Consider the following 24,305-nt stretch of genomic DNA (forward strand, 5'->3'; position numbering starts at 1 on the left):
TTTTCTCCGGGGCAACGAGGAGCCAGAGCAGTCAATAACTGTCCGTCGAGCTCGGACGAGGGTGCGACGTGCGCTAAATCCGTAGGCCACTCCACATCGTCGACGACGAACAACCGCTCGCCATCCCCGATCCAAGCTAGCACGACCCCCTACAGCGAAGGCACAGAGCTTCTTCGGACGATAGAGACCGCCGGACGACAGACGGAGGCTGAGGCTAAGGGGCCTCGCGGATAGACACATCGCACCATCCGCTGCTGGGCGGCCGATCTCGATAGCCACCAGTCAGTCCAGTGTCCATCAACCACCAGCAGAGCAGCTATCTAGGTACCGTAACTGCCTCGGGGTGCTAGGCTAGCCTCCGCGCGCCGAATCCCAGGTGTGCGTGTCCAGGGCCATGGTCGTGTTGTGTCGTCTGCCCACGACGCCAGGCCATGACCACCTCGCGCAACCCGGCCGCGCTGAGTAGGTCGGAGAGCACCAGCGAAGGAACCGCCCGCTATCCCGTCGCCAGCGGCATCCGCCAGCGACTGCAGGATAACATCAACACCCTCGACGGCCTCATCAATGAGACAAACAACAACGCCAGCCAAGCCGTCGCCCCCTCTCCCTCTCCCTACCAGAGCCCCCCGCCGCCCGGCGATCCGCCGCCCTACCTGGCCGCAAACTTCGCCTCCAGCGTGCCCAACCTGCGGCCCCGCGCCTCCACGGCCACCCTCGCGCCCTCGGCCGTCTCGCCGCCCGTCTTCGACAACAGTCGCCCGGGCACGAGGAACGGCCAGATCCCTCCGCCGCCCGCCATGTACTCCAACCCCCAGGGGAACCAGCCCCGGCCCTTCGCCGTCCCGCCGCCGCCTCCCATGTCGCCGCCCGTCCAGGGCCAGATGAACAACGGCATGACGATACCCCCGCCGCCTCCCCGATATCCCAGCGCTCCCACGACGCTGCAGCTGCCCCCTCCCCCGTCGGGCCCGCCGCCGAACAGCGCACTCGGTCCCCAGCCTCCATGGCAGGGCGGCTGGGGTCGCCCGTACGACAACAGGACCAATATGACGATCCCGCCTCCGCCGGCCAACGCGCCGCACATTCCCTATAACCCCAAGATGCTGGCTCAGCCGTCGCTGTCCATTCCACCCCCGCCGCCCCAGCAGCCCTACCAGCAGAAGGAGCAGGGCATGTCGGCGACCTACATACCCCAGGGCGATACGTATGGAGAGGGTGTGGGCATACCTGCCTTTGGGCTGGACGACTCGGCCGCGTATTCTGCAACTACGCAGAGCTCTTGGCCGACTCCGAGCCTCGGCAGCAATACCGACACGGCCAATACCACACCTGCAGACACCGAAAGCCGGGACAGGCTGTATGCGAATGCCATGAGCGGTCGAATGATGTCTACTGCCTCCAATGCTACTGGAGTTCTGTCTGGGATCCCTCCGGAATTAGCCGCAAGATGGCCCTTGGATCATGTCCTATTGTGGTTGGCTACTAACCAATTCTCAAAGGACTGGCAGGAGACGTTTAAGGGGCTGAATCTCCATGGATCACAGTTTCTGGAGCTGGGCAGCGGCCACGGTGGTAGGGGCAACTTTGGCCTGATGCACCAGCAGGTGTATCCCAGGTTGGCCCAGGAGTGCACCAAGAGCGGCACCGGGTGGGATCAGTCGCGGGAGCGGGAGGAAGGGAAACGCATGCGCCGGCTCATTCGCGCCGTCGTGTATAATGGAGGCGCGGCGGTCACCTCGAGTCGTCCCTCAGATGGCCATTCCAGGAAAGATTCCTTTACTGCGTCCAATGGGCAGAGTGCAGGGACGGATGCCGATTCCCCCAATACCCCTATCAAGGCTCCCGGGCAAGGGTTTGGTGGCAGAAGATTCTCCCAGACAAGATCCACCACGATGCCAACCCTAAGCAACACCATGAGCTCCGACGCCAACCACAGAACGATACTGAAGAATATCGATATTGAGAGCAGCCGTCGGCACAGCCCCGTTGGCAACGACAGCGATGGCAACTATCGTGCTTCTGCTTTCCGTGGCGATAGCCCTGGGGGTAGTCCAAAACCGAACTCAGGGCTTTTCCCCCAATCGGGCAACCTGTCTGCATCTTCAACCTCGGGCAGGTTTGGACACAGATCGCGAGACAGCATCAGCTCTGTCAACTCGAATACGGCAATCTATGGCTCTGGTGTCCCCCCGGAAGCATCTCAGATGCTCCGAAATGGTATGAGTGGCATCGGCGAGATGATCAACGCCAGCCGGAGTAAGGATGGGTCTGGCCATTCACCTTTGGATCCTGGTGACAGGTCTGCTGGTACTGAACCTCCCATTTCAGCCAAGGACAACAAGAGTTTCCTGAGTTTCCTGAAGAGGAAGAACAAGCAGAAGGAAGACGGGTCAGCTCCATCGCCTGAGGAAGGCGACGCGCAGACGAGCCCGAACATGTTGAAGCCATCCTCCCTAGGCAGCCGTTACGGCTCTGAACTAGACGGTACAAGCCAATTGATCCCGGACAGCGCCCCTGCCTTCCGTAGGAGCCCCAACGCTCCCAGGACGTTTATCTTGGCGACTATGGATATGTGGAATTACCGCATGTGCGACGTCACGGACTGCCATACATCCGCTGACTTGCGAGCCACTATATGCACGAACCTGGGGCTTCAGGACGTCATATCACCGCAGCTGTTTCTCACCGAATTGGGCCGCGCAGACCACGATGAGCCACTCGAGGACCAGAGTCTCATGATCCACAAGAGAAACAAGGCCGACTCGAGTGGTTCGCTGAAATTCTTCGTGAGGCTACCCCCCGTGGCCCCTCAGGACTCTGTACCTGAGTCGTTAACGCCTGGTTATGTTCCATCTGGTGCATCCATGGACGAGGATGCTTACGCTCGCCTAAATGGGCAAAGGTCTCGGTCAAGTTCGTCACCGCCCACGTCCCGCGTCAACACAGTGGTTGGAAATGGACCAGACCCCAATGAACTGGCTCAGAAAGCCCAAGACTACAAGGCTAGCGTTGAGAAGCAGCAACAAGACTATCTGGCTAGGAGAAGACAGGCCTTGGAAAAGTCGTCACCGGACAGCATCAGCCCCTCATTTGGCATCGTTGGGAGGAACGTTGATTTTGATCAGCCTCGCAGCTCTCCGTACGAAGAGAAGAAGCAAGACAACTTGTTTCCCCAGCGCAGAGCACCGGCCCCTCCTGGTGTCGAGACCGCAACCTTGATAAAGGCGAACTCGCTAAGTCGCCGCTCGAACCACTCCATGCGTCAGTCTCAAGGAAGCCTCGACGGTTATCCGACCCCAAGGCGACCCGCCACATCTACATCTACCGGAGGAGAGCTAAACCAGCAAGAAATGTCCCAGCGTCGACCAGGGACAAGCTCCAGGGTAGACCCAGAGAAATCTGCCCTGGGCGCGCTGGTCGGCATGGGCAGTGCTCTAAGCCATTTTGGGCGACCCACCCCTGGAAGTCGACAACAACGGGGGCCATCGCCTAATAGGAGTAATCCCGGCCTGGCAGGCAGCGCTGCTTATGAAGATACACGAGGTAAGCGAGCTATGGCATCGGTTGACTTTGACCAGACTGCTTCGGGTCGCAGTAGTCCGCGATCCGGCTCACCCGGAACTCTGACTTGGAGCCGTGGAGATCTTTCATTTCTTGTCCCGGACTACTCGCCCGGAGGCACGCCTGTCAATGATGGCCGCGTAAGACCTGAGAATGGACATCTTGCTAAAGTTCATCAAGCAGCGCAACGAGCTCCATCACCCGGCAATATCAGTCCTACTACGGCTCACCCCACGCGTGCCAGCTTTGGTGCTGATGCTCCTCGTCGGAAGTCTCACGGCCCTGATGTTGACTTTACGGAGACGGATGTACAATTTGCTCAGCCAGCGGCACCGACTATCCACAGGGACGATTCCTCCGGCGACGACTCGGATGATGGCCTGTTTGCTGTTCCCGTGAGAGGAAGGCAGCCCTCGATTCAGGTGTGTAACATGACTGATACTCCAAGATGATGATACTGACACTGCCCAGAAACCGAACCTCACTCTCAATACTTCAAGATCTAAGAAACAATTATCTGTGTCCTTCGGGTCACCTGGGAACATGAAGACGCCCGACTTCGAGGATGATGACAACGAAAGCGCCAGAAGCCGAAAGAGCTCGCAGCGCCGTACACCCACTACTCCAGGTCAAGAGTCTATCGACTCAGATGACAGCAAGTTGGGTCGACGCAAGTCCTTCATCGAGCGTGATCATTGGGCCGCTCGTCCACCTGCTGAGGCACTGCTTGACAACCTGGATGCATTCTTCCCGGAGCTTGATCTCGACCAACCTGTCCTAGATGAAGCGTCTCTCCAAGATCCGCCCTCCCCCACTTCACCAAGTCAAGAAAACAGGGCACCAGAAAGCTCAGCAGCACCGGCTTTGCAACTCCCAACACCTCCGACCGGCACCGCTACCGCTCGGTCATCTATGTACAGCGACAATGATACTCTTGGCTCGGACGAATCCACCCTCAAGGCGCTCGAGCAGCGCCCAACCTCCATCGCGTCTGTTGCTCAGCGGAGCATGCGACGTTCCGGTGGCCTAGGTCGCATGAAGTCTATTCGTGAAGTGGCTCGTGGTGCACATGAAGCAAATAAACGCTTCACTACTGCATCTTCTGCTTCTGGCTTAGCAGGGCCCACCTCTATGATCCAGCGCCGCAAGAGCACCAAGATGTTCGGTGCCCATGTGGTTCAGATCAGGCCTGAGCGTGGCTCCATGATCGACATTATGCCCGAGATTCCTCAGGACCATCTGCCGAAGCGTCAGACAACCTTCAGATGGTTCAAGGGTGAGCTGATTGGCAAGGGAACCTACGGGCGCGTCTACCTGGGTATGAATGCCACCACTGGTGAATTCTTAGCCGTCAAGGAGGTCGAGGTCAATCCCAGAGCTGCTGGGGGCGACAGCAACAAGATGCGCGAGCTCGTTGCTGCTCTAAACACCGAGATCGAAACCATGCAGTATCTTGACCATGTCAACATTGTGCAGTATCTTGGATGTGAACGCAAGGAAACGAGCATCAGTATTTTCCTCGAGTATATTTCCGGTGGTTCCATCGGATCCTGTCTACGCAAGCACGGGAAATTCGAAGAGCCCGTGGTTAGCAGTCTGACGCGGCAGACCTTGTCCGGACTTGCCTATCTCCACCGGGAGGGTGTCCTGCATCGTGACCTCAAGGCTGACAACATCCTGCTCGATCTGGATGGCACGTGCAAGATTTCCGACTTTGGTATCTCCAAGAAGACGGATGACATCTACGGCAATGACAAGACCAATAGCATGCAAGGCTCCGTTTTCTGGATGGCTCCAGAGGTCATTCGCTCCCAAGGCGAAGGCTACAGTGCCAAGGTCGATATTTGGTCTCTCGGCTGCGTGGTATTGGAAATGTTCGCCGGGAGAAGGCCTTGGAGCAAGGAGGAGGCAGTCGGCGCGATCTACAAGATCGCCAACGGGGAGATACCCCCGATTGCGGACGAGGTCCGCGAGGCAATCAGCCCGTATGCGCTGGGCTTCATGCTGGATTGCTTCACTGTGTAAGTTTCTCTGCCCTTGTCTCGGTTTGCTCCTACAGATAGAACTCAATGCTAACATGTGGGGTAGGGATTCGAGGGAAAGACCCACAGCCGAGCGGCTGCTCATGCAGCACGAATTCTGCGAGCTGCAGGAGGACTACAACTTCTTTGACACGGCTCTGTACGCCAAGATCCGTGGCACTTACAACTGAGCAAACGAACGCACTCTTTACGCGGGGAAACAGGGGCTATACACGGCATGGTTATTGGGGTCAGTTTAGCATCAAGCGGTGGAGGATTTCTGTATCAACATATGTCCATCCTAGTCTTGCTCATCAGCGTATGTTTTACGATTGTTATAGCAAGCATGGCGTCCGGTTGCGTTGCCTTTTTGGAAAAGCGGTCGGGGCAAGTGGCCCCTATGTCGAATCCAGAGATGGGAGAGCCTTGGATAGATAGGAGAGTTAGCTGGCTTGGATACCTTGGGATACCTTACGACATTCTCGGAATCCATGAAGTTAACTCGTTGCGAATGTTTACTAGTCTGGTGATGTGTTGCACATATTGGTACTAGTTGCATGCATACTGCTGTTAGTGCAATGTGGCCATCATCCCTAATCTATCCAGCAACATTGAACCAAGTCATTAGAGGTCCACAGGTGACAACCACAAGTTTAGGTGGCACCCCCGTGCCTAAAGCAACTTCTCCAAATTTCATTGTAGTTTAAACTTACAAAGCCGCGGCCAGGTGATGTGCTGATCATTCCCCCAGCGCGCGAGAGGGCTTGCGATCATGGTGACGCAACCACCAAACCCGCGCCCACTTATACTCGAACTCAATTGGAACACGCTCTGTCTCCCCGCTCTGTTATATTCACGATGCCCGGGACATCCGGAGATCAGTGATAAACTCCATAATAGCATCTCATATCAACTTAACCCTCCACTGTCTAGGTCCGCGGTATCTTGACTGACGGCAGATCACCGAAGTATTGAAACCATGTCTCTCTCCGCCCACGCTGAAGACGAGAAGCGCCGTAACGCGACGTCGCAGCAGACCCCGGGTGTACAGATCTTCTTGCAGCCCATTGCACCCCCCGCCGCTCTGGGTGAGTATGACTGACGCTGATACCGCTGGGCCTTCGAACTAGCCAAGGCCAAGTTTTGGTGTTACAGTGAAATAAGGGGCTAACATCAGGGTGACAGGTCTGGCCGGGTTTGCGGGCTCTACTTGGATTACGTCGAGCTACATTGCTAGTACGTCGAGTCTCGGGGTTTATGAGTTCCATCTGAGTGCTTGAAAAGGAGGCTAATGAAAATGCAGATTGGTGGGGAAATTCTGATTCACCGACTATCTTCTTTCCAGTAAGCACGACGGTTGTGTGGTAGGAGTCAGTATATCACACCGTGTTAATCTAATCTGCCTGTTGAGTTCGTGGGCATATTTGGTGGACTCGCCCAGTTCATTGCCGGGCTCTATGGATTCAAAGCCCGTGACACGCTCGTCACGGTGATCAACACAATGTGGGGGAGCTTCTGGATTGCCATCGGCATCCTGTACGCATTCGTGGTGAGTATGACGGTTCTATTCCAGGTGTCGAATTCTAGGATTACATGATCCTAATAAGCCCCCGTACGCCACAGGCAGCAGGAGCTATCCCGCCTCATTCGGTGCACACGCACTTCCCGGAGCTGGCGGCGTGGTTCGTGGTCCTGTGCGTCTTCACGTGGTCGTGCGCGCTGGCGGCGACGGCGCGCGACGTCGTGCTCAGCGCGTGCCTGTTCAGCCTGGCCATCGGCAGCACCATCGCGTGCTGCATGTTCGCGTACAACGGCGGCACCTCGCCCGTGTCGGGCTCCGGCGACGGCCTCCAGGGCGGCGTCACCCGCGGCATCAAGGCCGCCAGCTACTTCTGGATGTTCTCGGCCCTGTGCGCCTGGTGGCGCACCACCGTCTATCTGGTCGAGGAGGCCTACGGCACCGGCCACGCCATCACCCGCTTCTTCGTCATCGGCCGCACGCCCATGGAGCGCCGGGCCCCCGTGCTGATCCCAGGCCTTGGCGAACCGGGCGTCAAGAGAGGCGTGCCGAAGCCGATCCCGGTGTAGTTGATGGCGGCAGAGTATTGTGCGAATTAAAGAGATCGTTTGTGACTATTTTTACTCCTGTACGTTGTCTTGTGAATAGGAGGCTCAGTGGGCAGCAATATTGATGAGGTCGATCATTTCAGAACAGAGCTAGCAGTATGTCTGATACGGTAGTCATTTATGTTGCATGTCCACTTTCCGGCGCTTGAGGGTCCCATATTTGGATAAAACTATCCTTGACTTGGTTATTCAATACTAGCGTCGCTTTCATGTTAGGGAGTAGAATTCCGGGCTGCAGTCCTCACTTTCAAGGTAGATACGTATACTTGAAATGACTGTTTACCTTTAACATAACGGTCAAGGCCAATGTCTGGCGCTTCCTAGGATATTTCCCTACTTCTGCAATTTGTCTAAAAGTCGTTTCGCTGCCATCTCCCCCAAATACTGCAGGCTGCCTCCATTCATTAGTTCCAAAACCGATACATCAGACCCAAGGTTTTGTTTCCACCAGTTCCGCAACTCGATAGCAACGAGAGAGTCAACACCAACCCCAGATAGTGTGAGCCGTAAATCCAGTGGCTCTTCGTCATCCCTGCGCATCAACGCCGCCACACGATCCCGGACCTGACAAGCTAGGAATTCGGCTGCTTCGGGTTGTTCTAGTTTAATGGGATTCTCCGTAATTGCAGCCAAGAACTGCTTCATGCCACTTGTGGTGGTTGCACTTTCGTCCGCCACTGTCTCAATATTGCGGTAAATGGCCATTCGCGGATCTCGTCTCCAGATAATGTTGTTTTGCGGGTCCATGATAGGCAATCGACATCCTAATGCCTGAGTGACTTGGCTTGGGTTTTGGAAATAGATGCCGCTTGTACCAGCTAATCTTTTCTCCACGAGAGGTGGCTTGGCCGACTGCGCAATGGTGAGCTGCAAAACCTCGAGAAAGTCTCGTTCTGAAACAAGCCGGCCGGACATTGCCAGCATCGTCTCTTTGGCGGCCGGTGTGCGGCTTATGTATCCCACATCGTCCACAGGACCTATATCTATGACCGAAGCAACAAGACCCCGGTCATGTCGGTACTGAACAAAAGCATCTAAAAAGGTGTTGGAAGCGGCGTAATTGGCTTGACCATAGTATCCCACTATGCCGCATACCGACGAGAACAGCACGAAAAAGTCCAATTGATGGTCCACCAATGCATTGTGCAAGTTTCAAGTACCGTACACTCGAGGCTGGATCACATCTTGGTATACCTCCAGGGCCATGTCGAGAATGCCCATATCGCGCAGAGCCATCGCCATATGCATTACTCCCGCGATGGGAGCAATCGCAGTTGCTACTATGTGATTAACCAAATCTCTATCAGACACATCACCGCAGAAAGTCTGTACCGCGCACCCCATTAGCTCCAGTTCCTTGATGAAAGAATGGTTGTCTTCACCCTTTCCTGCGGATCTGGATATGAATGTGATGTACTTAGCACCGTAGGTGGCCATCCACACCGCGATGGCTCGTCCAAGACCTCCCATACCACCGACGAGGAGGTAAGTTCTATCCCCCCGAAAAGTCGGCTTTGGAATAGCCTGGGTCCAGGGGAGATTTTCTTCAAGTTCTGGGAATCGGATAACATTTTTTCCGACGTGAGTACCTTGCTGCATATACCTGAAGGCTTCTTCAATCTCTGTCGTATCGAAGACAGTAATCGGGTGTACGGGCTTGATGTGCCCCTTGACGTAGAGTTCTAACACTAGCTCCATGAGGTGGCTGCCCGTAGCTTTCTTTGTCGCAACGTATCGTGGCAAGTCGAGTCCGATGAACGTTCTGTTGCTTTCAAACTTGTCGAACGCAATCAGAGCGCGGCCTCTCATATCCCGCTTGCCGAGTTCAACCATGCATCCGTTAGGCGCACCACATTCCCAAGTGGTATGGAGAAGTTCGCTTGACACCGAGTTCAGCACACAGTCAACACCAACGCCGTTGGTCGCAGCCATCACTCCGTCATGGAAACTCGTGTCACGCGAGTGGAAGATGCGGCCGCGAGGCATTCCAAGCTTGTCAACCAGGAAATTGGCCTTCTCCTCAGACCCGACAGTGTAGTAAATCTCCGCGCCTATCCATCGCGCAACGTGGATCGCTGCAATTCCCGTTCCGCCTGCCGCAGCGTGGATCAACAGGGACTGGCCCCTCTGTAGCTGAGCTCTTTCCACCAGGCCCAGAAGGACGGTGACGTAGACTATAGGCATGCTGGCAGCATCTTCAAAACTAAGTTCATCAGGGATGCGGACGGTGAACAGACCCGGGCGTTGTACCTGGGTCGCTAGCCCTGCGGAGTTTGCTCCGAAAAACATGACGCGGTCGCGAACTTTGACATGGGAAATGTCGGCACCAGTTCCACTGACATAGCCCGCTCCTTCGAGGCCGAGCCAGTCAGATTCGGTGCCAAAAATGTCTTCGCCATGCACTACGCCCATGGCGCCAAGCACGTCTTTGAAGTTGAGCCCAGCGGCCTTAACGTTTATTTGCACCTCATAGCCCCCAATTATTGGCAAAGACTGGCCGGACTAGTGAAGAGTTTCCGAAAGTCCGCGTTCGCGAATTGTCAGTGCCTTGGTGGCCCGTGTTGGAGGAGCACTGTTTCTCAAGGCATGATGCACCGCGTACCAGTGGAAACGCCCGACATGGACGGCGCCATCAACCCACGCATACTCATAATCTGGATCCAGGTGGGATGCTATGCTATCTTTGCTCCGTTGAACCTTTCTGGCTACATTCACGATCGCCTGCGCGGCCCCTGGCAGCTGCCAGTCTTCTAGCTCCAAGGTTGCCAGAGACATAGCGAGTTCGGATCGAATTGTTCTTGCCATTCCGAGTATTAGCGCTGCATTAGGGTCTTTGCAGTTAACCTGAGCCGCGTTCGTGATCCACAGCATTGTGTTCTTCTGTAGCGACTTGATGGCACTGATGAAAAAGTACCAGTCTTCTTTACTGGGACTGTTGAGGAGCGGCAGCTCGAGATCGACAAAGGAGACAACGGTCTGTTCGCAGTCCAGTATCTCTCTATCACCCCATTGACAATGCTCAACATGACATCCACTACTTTCTAATAGGTTTCCCACTTGTCTGGCCAGGAGGTGAATGCGCGATGGCCCTGAGAGCAATTTGACATGTTCCTGGGTCTTGAGATCTGTCGCAGGTCGTGAGACAATATTCGCGTTAATATTGTATGGTCTTTGATTATCGAAAGTCACTGCATCGCAGCCGCTGAAACCTGCTGCGCGTAGTTTCTTATCCCACTCTTCTGCTGGCAAATACGGGGCTTCAGCACGACCGTCAGCTTCTCCTAGCCACCAGCCAGTGAACAACCCGATGATATATCCAACGCAATTGGTCACTATCGGTCACATTAGCGACCTGGTTGATGCATGACGCAGCTTCAGGTGGTCTCACCTGGGGATAGCTCCTGTAGAAACAGCCGACCCTGGTCATTTAAGAGCGTCCGCACATGGCACAGGGTCTCGTGCAAGATAGGCGTCGCGTGGAGGACCTAAAGCAAATAATCCGGTGAGTACTCATCCGAAGTATAAAATAATTGGGGTACCTACATTTGAGGCGATAACTAGATCGTAGTCCCCTGCCTTGAAACCTTGACCAACTGGGTCCTTTGAAATATCGAGAACCTTGTATTCAATGGCGTCGAATTCCTTGAAACGGTCCTGCGCAGCCACAAAAAAGCCTGACGAAACATCTGTAAAAGTGTACTGCAAGTAAAGTCGGTCTCCGAAGCTGCTTCTAAGTTCTTTGAGTATCTTCGCAGTGAGACCTCCAGTGCCGGCGCCGATCTCGAGAATGCGCATCTGAGGCTCGGTGTGACCCAGCAGTTGGAAGAATTTACTGACATCCCAGATATTGTTCATCCAATCTTATATACTAGCCAACGTGCCATCGTGGATGAGGAGATCTAGAAAGCTCGTTTTCCCCTCAAAAACATTGGACATTTGGTCGTATGCTCGCCACACTGCCTCTGCCATGGCGTCGATACCAACTGACTTGCACAGCTCGAGTGTCTCGCGAATACTACTTCGGCGTTCGTCGGTTGTCATTCTTACCATCTTGATGGTATCGACAAGCGGATACCCTGGCGATTGAAAGTGAAGGACCTGGGACGCGAGCCATCCTCTGTATCGCTCGAAATGCGGCTGGGTTGCGTTGACGCTCTGGATTTGTTGGCTTGATTCCAAGGCACATAAAACACATAGCCTTTCCACGAGGTTGGTTTGCTCCCGGAAGTCATATGTTGGGCGTGTGAGTTGGCTGGAATCGAGGAATGAGAAGTCTGGTGCCCATTGCAGCTGAAGGGCTGTAGGCGCTGGAACATTCTCATCAGAGGGGAGGCGTGTCACCTGAAAGCCCCTCAACAGGAACAAAGTTTCACCTTCTTCTCCGACCCCATATGAATGACCATCTCCACGTATGGAAGCAGTTGTCTTGATATGAAGTGTCTGCCCAGTTCCCTCGCCGACGTAAAGCTCTTTGATGAATGTAGGCAAAAGTGGTGTTTTCAGTGAGCTGCACATGCCCTGAAAGGCAGCCACCATCCATGACTGCAGAGTGGCGTCAATGGTACTGGGGTGAAGGCAGTAAAACGACTCGGACTTATCACCTGGGTCATCCACGACGTGAACCACTGCGTCTCTTTCGCTTACACCCGCAGTGATATTCCTCAGCTTTGTGAAACGTGGGCCGTAGTTAAGTCCTATACGGCCTAAGGTTGTGTACCATCGATCAGTAGACACTTTTCTTGGCAAAGATTGGAGAATCTTCTTCACATGCGACGGCGGATGAGTGGCATGTCCACGACGCACGAAACCCCAGCAGTGCTTATTCCATGCGGAGCCGTCATATGAGACGATCTCAAACTCATACCAGTCACTATCCAAGCTCGTCGTCAAACGTTGTGGTCGGAGTGTTGTGACAATTTCTTTGGAGATCTTCATTTGGAGGACCAAGGCTTGACGTAGCTCTACATCTTTGACAGTGTAATCGCGGGGGCTCGTGGTATGCCCAAGTTGGTAAGCCGCTTCCCCAGCCATTGCGATATAACCAGCAGCAGGAAAGACCACATCGTGGCCCACACAGTGATCTTTGAGCCAAGGCACATCACTAACTCGGATATCGTTGCGCCATGCTGGAGCGAGCTCTGTCGATTCAGTGGTGCGAGAACCCAGCAGGTCATGCGGTGCGTGCTTGCGGAATCTCCAATTCTTCATAACACGTGTCTCTGACCAATAAGATCGGTCATAGTGCCACGGGTACGGAGGTAGGTCTGGTAAAACTCGAGGGTTCCGACTGGGATCAGAAGGAATCTTAACCGGAAACCCTGTTGTATACAGCTGGCCTAACGCGGACAAGAGCGAGCGAGTGTCGTCCTCACCCCGTGATAAAGTTGGAATATAAGTCACTGATGTGCCCATTTCTTGATATATCTGGCGGAGCGGTCCACGGAGTGCATGGTGTGGCCCAACTTCCACATGGACCATATGAGGCGACTCCCGTAGAAGGCTTTTCACGGCCGTGTGAAACAACACCGGGCTCTGTAGGTTCTCTTGCCAGTAGCGGGGCCCGAACTCAGACGATTCCAATAGGCGTTTGCCATTGTATACACTAGAGTAGAATGGAATGATGGGTGACTTGAGGGAGACGTGTCTCGAAATCAGTTCCCGGTACTTATTTCCCAATTTTGACATATGGCCTGATGGAGTTGCAGTTAGCTGGATATGGTAGGAAGGGCATATTTTCAATTTAGTCAAACGCAAGGATCGTACCTGAATGATATGCCATCTCGACGCGAAGTTTTCGCACGAAAGCTCCCTCATTATTCCTCTTTATAGTGCTGAGGACTTGCTCCAGGCTTTCCGAATCGCCCGAAAGAGTGATGCTGGAAGCACTGTTCTCGCAAGCAATTCCCACACCAGGTACCAGATATGGCACAACTTCGGATCTTCCAAGCCCTAAAGCAGCCATTGCGCCAGGTACAGTGGCTATCTTACACACAAGTCCTCGATAGTAGGCTATAATCAAAGCCTCGTACTTTGATAATGCGCCTGCAGCATACGCCGCCACGATTTCACCACTGGAATGGCCGACCACAGCGGAGGGGGAAACCCCCCAAGATGCCAGCAGGTCCACAACCGCAATCTGAATGGCTATTCAAAGTGGCTGTGAACACTCGGCTTGAGACATCCTAGCTTCACCATTAGATGAGAGAATCATCTCTTCATCATTAATATTAGTCACTTGGAAATATCAAACCAAAACACTTATTACTGACCTTGAAGCGACCATGATGGAGCGTCATGGTCCAAGCCTTGTAAAACTAGTTCCATAGACTGGATGTCTCTCATGAATGATGGATAGTCAATCATTAAGTTTCGTCCCATGTTAGCCCTTTATTTGGTTAGTCAGGCGTTTAGATATCAGTATGTTCTCATACCATTGTGCACCCTGACCGGTGAACACGAAAGCAGCTTGTCGGCTATCCTGGAAAGTAAACACAGCAGGCTCAGCCAAAGTCTCCGTGCCGTCTGTCACACTGAAAGCCCTATATTTCAGATGGTCCCGTCTCTCTCCAATGGTATAGGCAAGATCGTCCAGTTTCTCAGGATATTCCACGAGATACCTCTTGTGTCTTTCAACAACAGATTTGAGAGATTGTGGCAATCCTGCTGAGAACAGCAGCAGAGTTGGTGTTCGCTTTGGTTGTAACGATGGCGGAATAGTTTTGGGGATCTCAAGGTTGAACGAGGCGGCGGAGTCAAGAATGAACTACGAGGTCCGTTTTAATTTATGCCTGGGCGATAGCGGCAAATCTCGAAATACTTACATGAGCGTTGGAGCCTCCTATTCCATATGTATTCACACTAAAGCGTTCACACCGTCCCTCGGGCCAAGGGAGTTCCTCGGTTGGAACGACTAATCTGTTATTCTCCCATGGGACTAGTTCCATCAGTCCATCAGTAGTGATCTGCATATTTTTCAGTGTACTGCTTACTCGATGGATTCGGATGGTTAAACTTGATGTTGGGTATGATGGTACGATGTTCCAGCGAAAGGACTGCTTTCATGATGCTTGTAATAGCTGCTGCTCCTTCGCTGTGGCCCAGGTTCGGTTTCACCTGATCTTAATTAGACCATTGAATGCCATAATTCCTGACTCAACTTACTGCTCCCAGATACACCCCGGCTCCTCCAAAACAGCGAGCAATGGCCTCGACTTCTATAGGATCGCCGACTGGTGTCCCGGTCCCGTGTGCTTCGACCATAGCAGTATCTGCAAAGTTGAGACGGACAGAAGAGTAAGCGGCCCTTATAGCGGCTTCATGGGCATCTAGATTTGGGCTGGTTATTCCGCCAAGTGAGCGACCATCGGAGTTGCTGGCTGAGGAGCGAAATACAGCCCGAATAGGATTCCCGTCTCGGATGGCCTCGTCCAATCTTTTGATGTATAGCGCGTTGACCGCTTCGCCCCTGGCATATCCATCCGCAGAGGCATCCAAAGACTTCGAAGATCCTTCTGGGGAAAGCGTCATCATTGAACTCCCAGTAATGGTTTGTCCAGGGCCCATTATCAAGTTGGTACCCACTACAATAGCAGACGAGATTCCTCCCTGCCAGATAGCCTCCAAAGCCTGATGGAGACCGATACCAGACGATGAGCACGCCGTCTTGTACATGACACTGCACAGATTTATCAATAAATGACACACTCTGTATAGTCGAAAACATGATATTTCCTACCTGGGGCCTCGGAGATCATATTCGTAGGAAATCCTATTCGCAATAGCGAAGTCCATGGCCCCATCAAAACGTTTCGATGGGAGAAGTTGCTGTCTTTATTGTGCATATCCTTCCAATCCTCCGTGAACATTCCAACATAAGTTCCAATCGGCTTCCCACGCCAATTTTCGCCAGCACGTTCCAACGCTTCACGCACAACTTCAAGGGCGAGCCTTTGATTCGGATCCAGGAGCTCCACTTCTGCGGCGGTGGTAGTAAACATAGAATGGTCAAATTGAGACAAGTCAACGTCACTCAGGAAATATCCGTACTTGGTAATCATGGTACCACGTTTTCCATCAGCACTATAAAAGGCTTCGGCATTATATCGATCCAAAGGTGTTAGGGATCGAGCATCCCCCTTGCTCACAAGAAATTGATAGAGAGCTTCCTCATCCCGTATCCCTCCTGGCAACCGCATTCCCATACCACAAATCGCCACAGGAACTGGTTTAACGGGTGGACCGTGGTTGGCATTCTGGATGTCTGGATTCCTTATGGACTTAGAAGATTCATTGACAGAACTCATATGAGTGCATTGAAAGTCTCCAGTTCTTTGATGGTGGCACGCGCCATTGGTGGTGTCGTTCATCATGCAAGACGTTAGCAGAATAGGTCTCGATCTCTAGGTTGATTGACAAACGACGTATTCTTGTGGACGATGTAATGGTTATTAGTTGTGCATATTAAAAGACACGAAAAAGGTTTTCGCTGCTCTCGTGTTAAAATCAGTAAACCGCTATCGGCCCCTATTATTGCACCATTGCGTAGGCTCCGTGACGGGGGAACTAGGTCGACAATCACTAACTCATGTATGCAAGGGGTATTCCAGGGGAAACAAGGCTCGCTTTTTATGGGAAATGAACGTATGTTACACGTGGCACGCTTCATTGGGGTCCAAGGGAGAGCTGCAGGGCGAGTGCAGCCTTGGCCGCTTTTCGTGGATTCTAATCTACGAAACCCCGCAACGTACCACAACATGAAACTTAATCACTCGACTATATTCTGACAGGGATGGGCAAAACTCATCAAACTTCTATGCACCATGAAACTCTAAGTCTTTGGAATGGTCTGAGTGATTGCTCCACGATTTCTGGGGCTGTCATGAAACCAGTTGCTCCGTGGAAAGAAACGGCTAACAGTGTCGCGTGCATGAACGTCACACATGGACATTACAGGGTACTCTTTGGGACTAGGTTGAAGAGAGTTGCATTGTCCGTTTGGGGGCTAATGGTTCTCATTTTTCACCCGTGGGATGTAATAATTCCATGGCACTGAGCCGTCCTGTCTGGGCACGAAGCTCCGTGGTCGCATTCTCGCGTCAGCCTTCTAGAGTGATAATGAACTCGATGCAGGATATCCTGGGCTTCGAAGTGTTCATAGCGCTCATTATTTAAAAGGCACTCGGCAAGGGGGCTGAGTATCTCCACTATCCTCAAAGTATCTGTTTCCAGGTCCCGGATATGTGCTATCACGGCCTCGAGCATTCTCGTTGTAACTGTAGTACTCCTTCTTGGCCCATCAAATCATGTTAGCGCTGAGAGATTAAAGTCTGACGACTTGAGCGACAGCGAGTTGGTGAATCACTCTTGACAGCCCCTAGAACCACTGAATCAGGAACACTCACACCGCCTTGGCTAGCTTCGTTGAGCAGACCAAAAGTATGCCCGGACCCAGGGCTTTGCTGAGCTGATACCACCGCTTGCCACATTTCTTTCGGTCATGAAACTTGGCACGCAGCTCAGACTGCCGCCGCTGGGTCAGGTTTCCCCACCCTTCATGTATATTTTCCAGAATACGGTCGATGATAAGTGACGCATCTCCTCGGCCTATGGTCGAACTAAATTGATTATCGACAGAGGTGTGCGAACGGCTGTGATGCGTCTTTACATACTCGAGATGCAATTGAATAAGAGCCATGCGATTGCGGATTACGTCGTCGTTCATGCGGTGGCTCAGCTGGCATACTGTCAGGTATGCAGCTTCCAGTTTCGACAACGACGCTTGTGCTAATTGTGAGCTTCTTGTTATCAATGTGCTAGGTTTAAACGGTTTCTGTTGAGTGCTGTCGTATATTCCCTCATTCGTCCAACGCGGTAGTTCGGATTCTAGCAAATTGTGAAAATCGTCACAAAGTATATTGCCTGATATTGTTTTGACCAATTGCTCTGTCGGATCATCTAAATTCCTTGAATGGGTCCTTCGCCTGTTCGGATGTCTGTTCGATTTGGGGTAATTGCGCCGGGTCGGACGGCTTGTAAACTCTTGAAGTCCTATACCCGTTGTATTTAAATGACTGGCATCGGGGTTCTGGTATGTGAACGTATGCAGACTACCCTTTGACGAACTGAACTCCGGGCCATTAGCAAAACCTGTTGTTGGCGAGCTCTGGGGGTTCCTCATATTTGGTATCGAAGGATCAAACGAGGACAAGACTGGGGTTTCGTCTGTTTTGCTAAAGGGTAACGGAGCCAAGAAACTTGAAATTGGCTGAGATGGCATGTGAGAAGAGAGCGGGCATATTGGGTCGAAGCCAACAAATAGTTCTTTGAAGTTCGCTGTGTTTAATTCTTTTCAGCCGGGTTTTTCTTTCCCAAAGCTAACTATAGCCTCCGAGCCTTACCAACGGGTTTAGCACTAAAAGCCGGTATCAATCCATATAATGAAAAGTTAGGCTCATCTTGCATGGTACTACCCATGTACGACAGCTTTATATTGTCAGTAGTTATTTGTATATCCACAATACATGGACACTTACGCTTGTCGAGCTTACATCACGCCAGTCTCCCTCTTCTTCGCGCGCGGAAAGGTCGCTCAGTGTAGCCTGAGGAATTGGCAATTCCAAGCCTACTTGGCAGGGAGCGATGTAGCTGCATCTGGTCTGCCCGACCACGTGAATAGTCAAGTGATCGTCCCCTGCAGGCTCGATACGCATTTGAAAATCCCTTATAGAATCAATCCGGTTTTGTTCTAAGAAATTTTGGATCTCCCTGACGAAGGCAAGTGAGCTGACGCCCGTAGCAGCGTGATCACGTTGTGAATCGAGCGGACCGTTCATTATGTTCATAGTTCCCCGTGTCATATGGGACTTCTTCGATTGGGAATGAAAGGAGCAGTCCGAGCCCAAGTTGTAGAGGGCCCTGGAAGCAATTGTCTTATCATGTACACTCCGCCCCGCTAGGCTATTACCCGTGTGAAATCAAGTTCGCACTGTCAGGCCTGACACTACGGAATACGCGCCTAGTGATGGAACCCTGCATTAGTTTCCGGAAAAGCCGTGGTTGAGGTCCAATCCGATGCCTAGCAGCCGTGCTCGGAGATGTCTGACTGCTTATAAAGCGGCGTATGTGGTAGAGCTAGAGATGAGATGACCTGACCTCCATATTTCCACTGTGAAGAGACCAAAGCCAAAAATACCGCTCGCCGTCTGAGGCCCCACTGTACTTGGGGGTCAGCAAAAGCAAATTGAAGCCTGTAATTGGATGCAAGGGGTATCCATGCATGTTGTGTTGGAGAGGGGTTGCTTGCATAGCACTGTGCAGCCAGACTCGGCCCGCCGGCCATGTCATCGCGATCGGCTCCCCTTTACCCTTCGGATAGTTCGTATTCTGAAGCTGGGGTTTCAACTTTTACATCTCAACAAGCTGCCTCGAACATTAGGTGGCACTGAAAATGCACTGGATGCCCCATGCAGGACCATCCCTTACTGATGACATGCATTAGGCCATGTGTTGCAAGTGCGATTTCTGTGAGCCATTGCATGCTCAGCCACCAACATTCAGAGGGCTTGTAGTCCGATTCACTCACCGGTTTTGCGATCTGTGGTAGACACTAGATTTATTTTTATTCTGATTAGTAGTTTAGCCGAGGCATGATTTTGGCCCGGTGTGGCATGGTACCGAGCACACCTATTTGCGAAACACAGCCAGTGTCTAAGCCGCCCCTCCGCGCGAGTGCAGGTCTCGACAGTTGTGATGTGTACAGGCCGTACCAAAATTGAATAGCGCACGGCAAGTCGCCGTGTCTTTATCACAGAGGTGTCTAGTGGCCCTCTTGTGCGTGCGTGATCTGCCGAGCCACGACAGCGACATAATTACAGGGGGTTCCAATTCCAGGGCATCTAATTCGAAAGTGCCAGTACCGTTATTGTTCGGCTGCTCAGCAAATGTAAAACATACCCTATGGCCATAGTTGGTTCACCCGCAGGCCCGCGTATCCTCTGGTACATCTGTTGCAATTAAGCCGTAGTAGGGTAGTAGGTACGCATTACTAAAGTCTAAATCCGATACTAAGCAACGTTCCTCAGAGATAAAGGAATGAAGCATGCTATCCTTGTACCAAATACCTCCGTTGTTGAATAACCTCAACAACATCTTAAACCCTCATTCTCGAGATAACATAACAAGACGATGATGAACTTCACCCACTTCGTCTTTAGTGCCGCAAACGGTGCAGCTCCCTTCCTAGGTCGGCCTTCCATCGGTTGGTCACAGCATGACGCTTTCGCTTGTTACCAACAGTAGGCCAGAAATAGTCCGGCCAACGTAGGAAATCCTTCCCCGGCTCCCTGAATTACAGTAGATGTCAGAATTAGATAATCTCTGTGCTGATAACATCATTGGTAGATGAGAAGCATTCCACCCAGGCTGATCATGGCCAACTCGTTGCTCGATGGTCTTCGCTCCAGTCTGAAGTAGCAACAGTGCTCTTCAGGGCCAAAAGAATCTTCAAATATGCCCCTTCAATTCAGTCTGCAATCAGTGATACAAGAACTCATCGTGTCTTCCCTGACTCGACATATACTTGTCATCACTCTACAAAAATAACTATGTTCATAGCTCAAGGGACCCACTGGAGCATGTAGTCTTGTCCAGCTCTTGATGAGTTCGAAATAGGTTGGTAGAGAATAACATCGCTTACCAGCATATATCAGGCGGAGAGAGCTATATTTTACGTCACAGGCCAGCCACTTAGCTTGAAGTTGATTGGTTTTGGAGCATGACCGCTTTAACCGTTCGATAACCAGTGTAGATATCATTATTGACCGTTACACGTCACCCAGACACCAGACTTTAGAAGAATATTGTTGGAAAATTGTGAGTTTGCGTCATTAATCTATCATTCCACTCGGGTCGTTCCAGCCAAGTACCAGCCATTTGAACAAATCCGGGCCTGCCCCATTCCATTGAAGCATCTGTTGGTTTTACCAAATTGCACGCTACGGCATTTGGTCTCTGGAGTAATAACAGTAAGAAATATGTTCTTTCCCATGGGCCTGCACCGAGTCCCACACAAGGGGTCTCTTAACACCAGGATTAGGTGATGTCTTACACAGTTCCTACTCAAAGGCGAAGCGACATCGTCTGCTGATGGCGCGCAAGAGACAGTCGGTACATCTGGAATTCAGTTGGCCTATGACGCCGGGCGCCAAAGTATCCACCCATTGCTGTAGCCAGTCGAACAATGGTCAGCCAAGGCGACTGGTTGCCTGCATGGTTGACTTAGGCATCAAAGGTTCCAACTCTACAAAACAAGTTAAAAAGCAATAATGTGCTCTATGGAATTGATTGCACTCTTAGGATTTCGTCTAACATTCTTGGTATCGTTTCGTATATCCATTACACTGTCTACAATACCAAGGCGAGAAAAGCCATGGCTTCCAATCTGCAATATGTCCAGAGCAAGACTGAAACCTTATATGATATCTCCACTGACGTCGTCCGTCTGCTTCGCTTATCTGGCGAGTCCCTGGGTGTAGCTGAGTCGCTCACAGCTGGCGGCGTCATGGCAGCACTGACTTTGGTGCCCGGGGCTAGCGCCGTATTCCGTGGCGGCGTGGTGTCGTATGCTACCCCACTGAAGAAACTGCTTCTTAATGTCGATGCCGACCTCATTAGCCGAGAAGGCGTCATTCATGCCGAAGTTGCACAGCAGATGGCCGAAGGCGCAAGGAGCGCGACCACATTCGACGATATTCCGACCACGTGGGGGATTGGAACGACCGGGGTCGCGGGTCCGGACTCCCAAGATGGGAAGCCTGTCGGCACGGTATACATCGGTGTGGCGTCTCCAGAGGGGACGAGGGCGTGGGGTCCGTTTAGATTCTCGGGGTCGAGAGAACGGGTGCGTGAGGCTACGGTCGTTGAGACTTTGTTGAGGCTTAGGGACGCAGTGGCCGCAAGGTATAATGAAGGCGCTGGAGAGAGAGGATACAATGACCAATCCGGTGCTTGATACTTGAATACTGGGTGGCGGAGGTGGGCACTCGTTTAAACATGGTCATGTACGATGTGTGTTCTCTCTGTGTGACAACTCATGGCATGTGCTGTGAGGCTCTTGACTCTAGCACCGCCATGCGATCCATTTAAAACCCTGTGTTAAGAGAGACTAAGGAGAACTGTATGGCCTGGCCTAGGGACCCATAGCGCCGGCCAACTTCTGCCCATCCGAACTAGTGTACCAAGGCATTGCAAGGAAGGTGCCACAAGCAATTCCCATGATAAGAGTAAATCAGAACGTACATAAAGTGAATGGAAGAAGACCTAGATCATAAAAATCATAGGAAGTAACAATCAAGATACCTATCATTAACTGGGTACTCCACAACGACAATTTTGGTAATCAGTTGCTAATAGACCGATGCATTCTAAATTATGCAAACCATTTAGTCCCAGGTCGTCGGTCTGGGCCACAACTCTGCATGCATGGAACCTATTGAATTCCGAGCTGTACGCTAAATGTACCCAAAGTCTTTAATGATGGTGTTATGTGGGCTCAAGCCGATTCTTTCAGGTTTGGCACGCGAGCCAACACCACCACAACGTGCAATGTTACAGATATGTAAGTGGATTCAACCATTAGGCAACTGCCTACAGGGATAACTTGATATGCTGCGCCTCTTAGGTAAAAAGAAGAAAATCATTAGCTGGTACTAGCTGGCGAGCCAACATCATCCAGGACCCGTTGGCAGTGCAGGTGGTTGGGCCGATGCTGGCGTGGAGTGGAAGTGGCCAGACAGCGCACCATGCGCGGCACACTAATGCGGAATGCATGGCCCACTGCATGCCTTCGTGTCTGAGCCTCATCAAATGGAGCGCCAACAAGTCAACAAGCCACAGCAACACATCATCACCAACAGTCTTCCACCTTACTTGATCCGGAGTGTCACGTACTTGGTTTGAAACATGTAAATCTGGACGCATCACGGCAACCATCTGCACCAGCCAGTCCGTAACAGTAATCCCTTGATTTCACCGACAGATAGTCGCGGCCTAAGGTCTCCCGCTTCTAACCTTGTCCTTCCAGTAATTACTATTCTTTGGTTGAAGTCTGGTTTTGGTTCATCATTGAATTTAAAGATATCAACTTCCAGATGCTTTGTCCCGTCACCGTCCCGTGCTGAATTTTGGAGAAATGTCCCCATTAGAAGCCAAGAGCCGTTGGCCTCGTTTAGTTGCCAAAAACGTAGCACCTGTCTGGTAGAAGCCAACTGAGAAGGCTTCTTCCTGTTAACTGTGTTAAATGCGCCACAGATTTCGCGCTCCCGTAAGGTCGACTGATATTTCTCGCACGTCGGCAGATCCTTGAATTTATATTTTGTTTGATATGGTATTAGTGGTATCCCTCGGTATCGACTACTGCAATGGTGTGAAGACCGCTAAATTTACCTCGGATTACCTGCTTGTGTTCTGTCAATGGTATAGATCCATAGGGCACCATGATTGTGTTAGAAGAGAATCCTTGCTTAAAATTGTATCAATGGTGAAGTACTAATGTGCGGAACGTTGATGGTGGCATCCATGTTTTGATATTGAAGTATGCGTGTTTTCTCACCTCGGGCCATGATGTGCAGTCGTTCGAGTCCTAGAGTTCTATGTTGCGCTACTGTACCTTCCAAAGACCTACTATTGTATCAGTTTTGCAGTTCAGAGTGTGCGATATCTGGCGATGACAAAGAGTGTTGTGGGTACCGCCACGAACTTCAGACTTGGCCGACGTTGGCGACCTAGTGAATCTATGTGTTGTCCGTATGTTGATATGTCTTCTTGACTATATCGTGAAGAAGATCAACACGCCTCCGAACAACTCATTCTCAACGGATTCCTCCTCTTGCCCCTGGACGACTTGAATGGCCAGAGCCACTATCCCTACGATTGTGCCAGCAAAGCTAATAGGGCCCATGGAAAACTTTCTGTGATGGTGGTCGATTATTCATGTTTGCATCGATCATCAGCCGTATAAGAGGGCAGGCTTGATGCGCGTTGCGGCTCCCTTTGATGTGTGGCATTTGGAGACTTTAGCACCCCCAGCGCAGCTCACCACCCAACTGCGCATCTGCACACGAGGATTACTATCCCACCAGTTCGGGCCCTTCAGTCCATTTTAGGCGTAGTCATTTGCCTGTGGCGTAAGGACTCTATTACTACGAAGACCATCTTAGCATCATTGGTTCCGTGACAACACCACAAGCCAATCAAATTCCGCGAAGGTCCTACGTGTAGTTCTCTCTACCGAGCCTAGAGGCACTTTGGGTTATCCACGGGGCTGTAAGGTGGTTTATTCAACTAGTCATCGGGAAAAGATCCTGTAGCGCGCTCCAATCTACGCTCAGCCCCTGGGACCGGCGAGCTGGCTGCCACTTTTCGATGAGGCAAGAGATGCGACAAGGCAAACTTCAGAAGCCCAAGACTGTGCCACAAAATAGACATATCTGACACAATTATGCTCTTTATTGCGGTGATCACTGGCCTTCGCCCAGGCCACGCCTTCATGAACTCAGTCATTCAGCTTTTCCACTTGCAAGCATTTGCATCACACCGACC

The 24,305-nt window shown here is 51.9% G+C and overlaps 4 protein-coding genes across 4 annotated transcripts; 3 read left to right on the top strand and 1 right to left on the bottom strand.

The window, feature by feature from the left end:
- Nucleotides 1-431: 431 nt before the first annotated feature.
- On the top strand, nt 432-5,773 carry JN550_011588 (uncharacterized protein; the record flags this gene model as incomplete). The annotated part of the gene is made up of 3 exons (XM_049309969.1): nt 432-3,983; nt 4,033-5,582; nt 5,650-5,773. The coding sequence occupies 3 exons, from the start codon at nt 432-434 to the stop codon at nt 5,771-5,773; spliced, it is 5,226 nt and encodes a 1,741-aa protein (XP_049166450.1).
- A 788-nt stretch (nt 5,774-6,561) lies between these two features.
- Nucleotides 6,562-7,670, top strand: JN550_011589 (uncharacterized protein; the record flags this gene model as incomplete). The annotated part of the gene is made up of 5 exons (XM_049309970.1): nt 6,562-6,670; nt 6,768-6,818; nt 6,886-6,926; nt 6,994-7,131; nt 7,206-7,670. 5 exons carry the CDS (start codon nt 6,562-6,564, stop codon nt 7,668-7,670), a joined length of 804 nt encoding a protein of 267 aa, XP_049166451.1.
- A 372-nt stretch (nt 7,671-8,042) lies between these two features.
- Nucleotides 8,043-15,500, bottom strand: JN550_011590 (uncharacterized protein; the record flags this gene model as incomplete). The annotated part of the gene is made up of 13 exons (XM_049309972.1): nt 8,043-8,791; nt 8,870-10,211; nt 10,305-11,041; nt 11,098-11,194; nt 11,253-11,541; nt 11,587-13,399; nt 13,473-13,853; nt 13,979-14,094; nt 14,141-14,472; nt 14,531-14,643; nt 14,699-14,822; nt 14,871-15,384; nt 15,445-15,500. 13 exons carry the CDS (start codon nt 15,498-15,500, stop codon nt 8,043-8,045), a joined length of 6,663 nt encoding a protein of 2,220 aa, XP_049166452.1.
- A 5,635-nt stretch (nt 15,501-21,135) lies between these two features.
- On the top strand, nt 21,136-21,717 carry JN550_011591 (uncharacterized protein; the record flags this gene model as incomplete). Its single annotated transcript, XM_049309973.1, has 1 exon — nt 21,136-21,717. One exon carries the CDS (start codon nt 21,136-21,138, stop codon nt 21,715-21,717), a length of 582 nt encoding a protein of 193 aa, XP_049166453.1.
- Nucleotides 21,718-24,305: the final 2,588 nt, after the last annotated feature.

The sequence above is a fragment of the Neoarthrinium moseri genome, assembly GCF_022829205.1.
Source record: "Neoarthrinium moseri strain CBS 164.80 chromosome Unknown scaffold70_Wmoseri_CBS_16480, whole genome shotgun sequence".
Classification (NCBI taxonomy): Eukaryota; Fungi; Ascomycota; class Sordariomycetes; order Amphisphaeriales; family Apiosporaceae; genus Neoarthrinium; species Neoarthrinium moseri.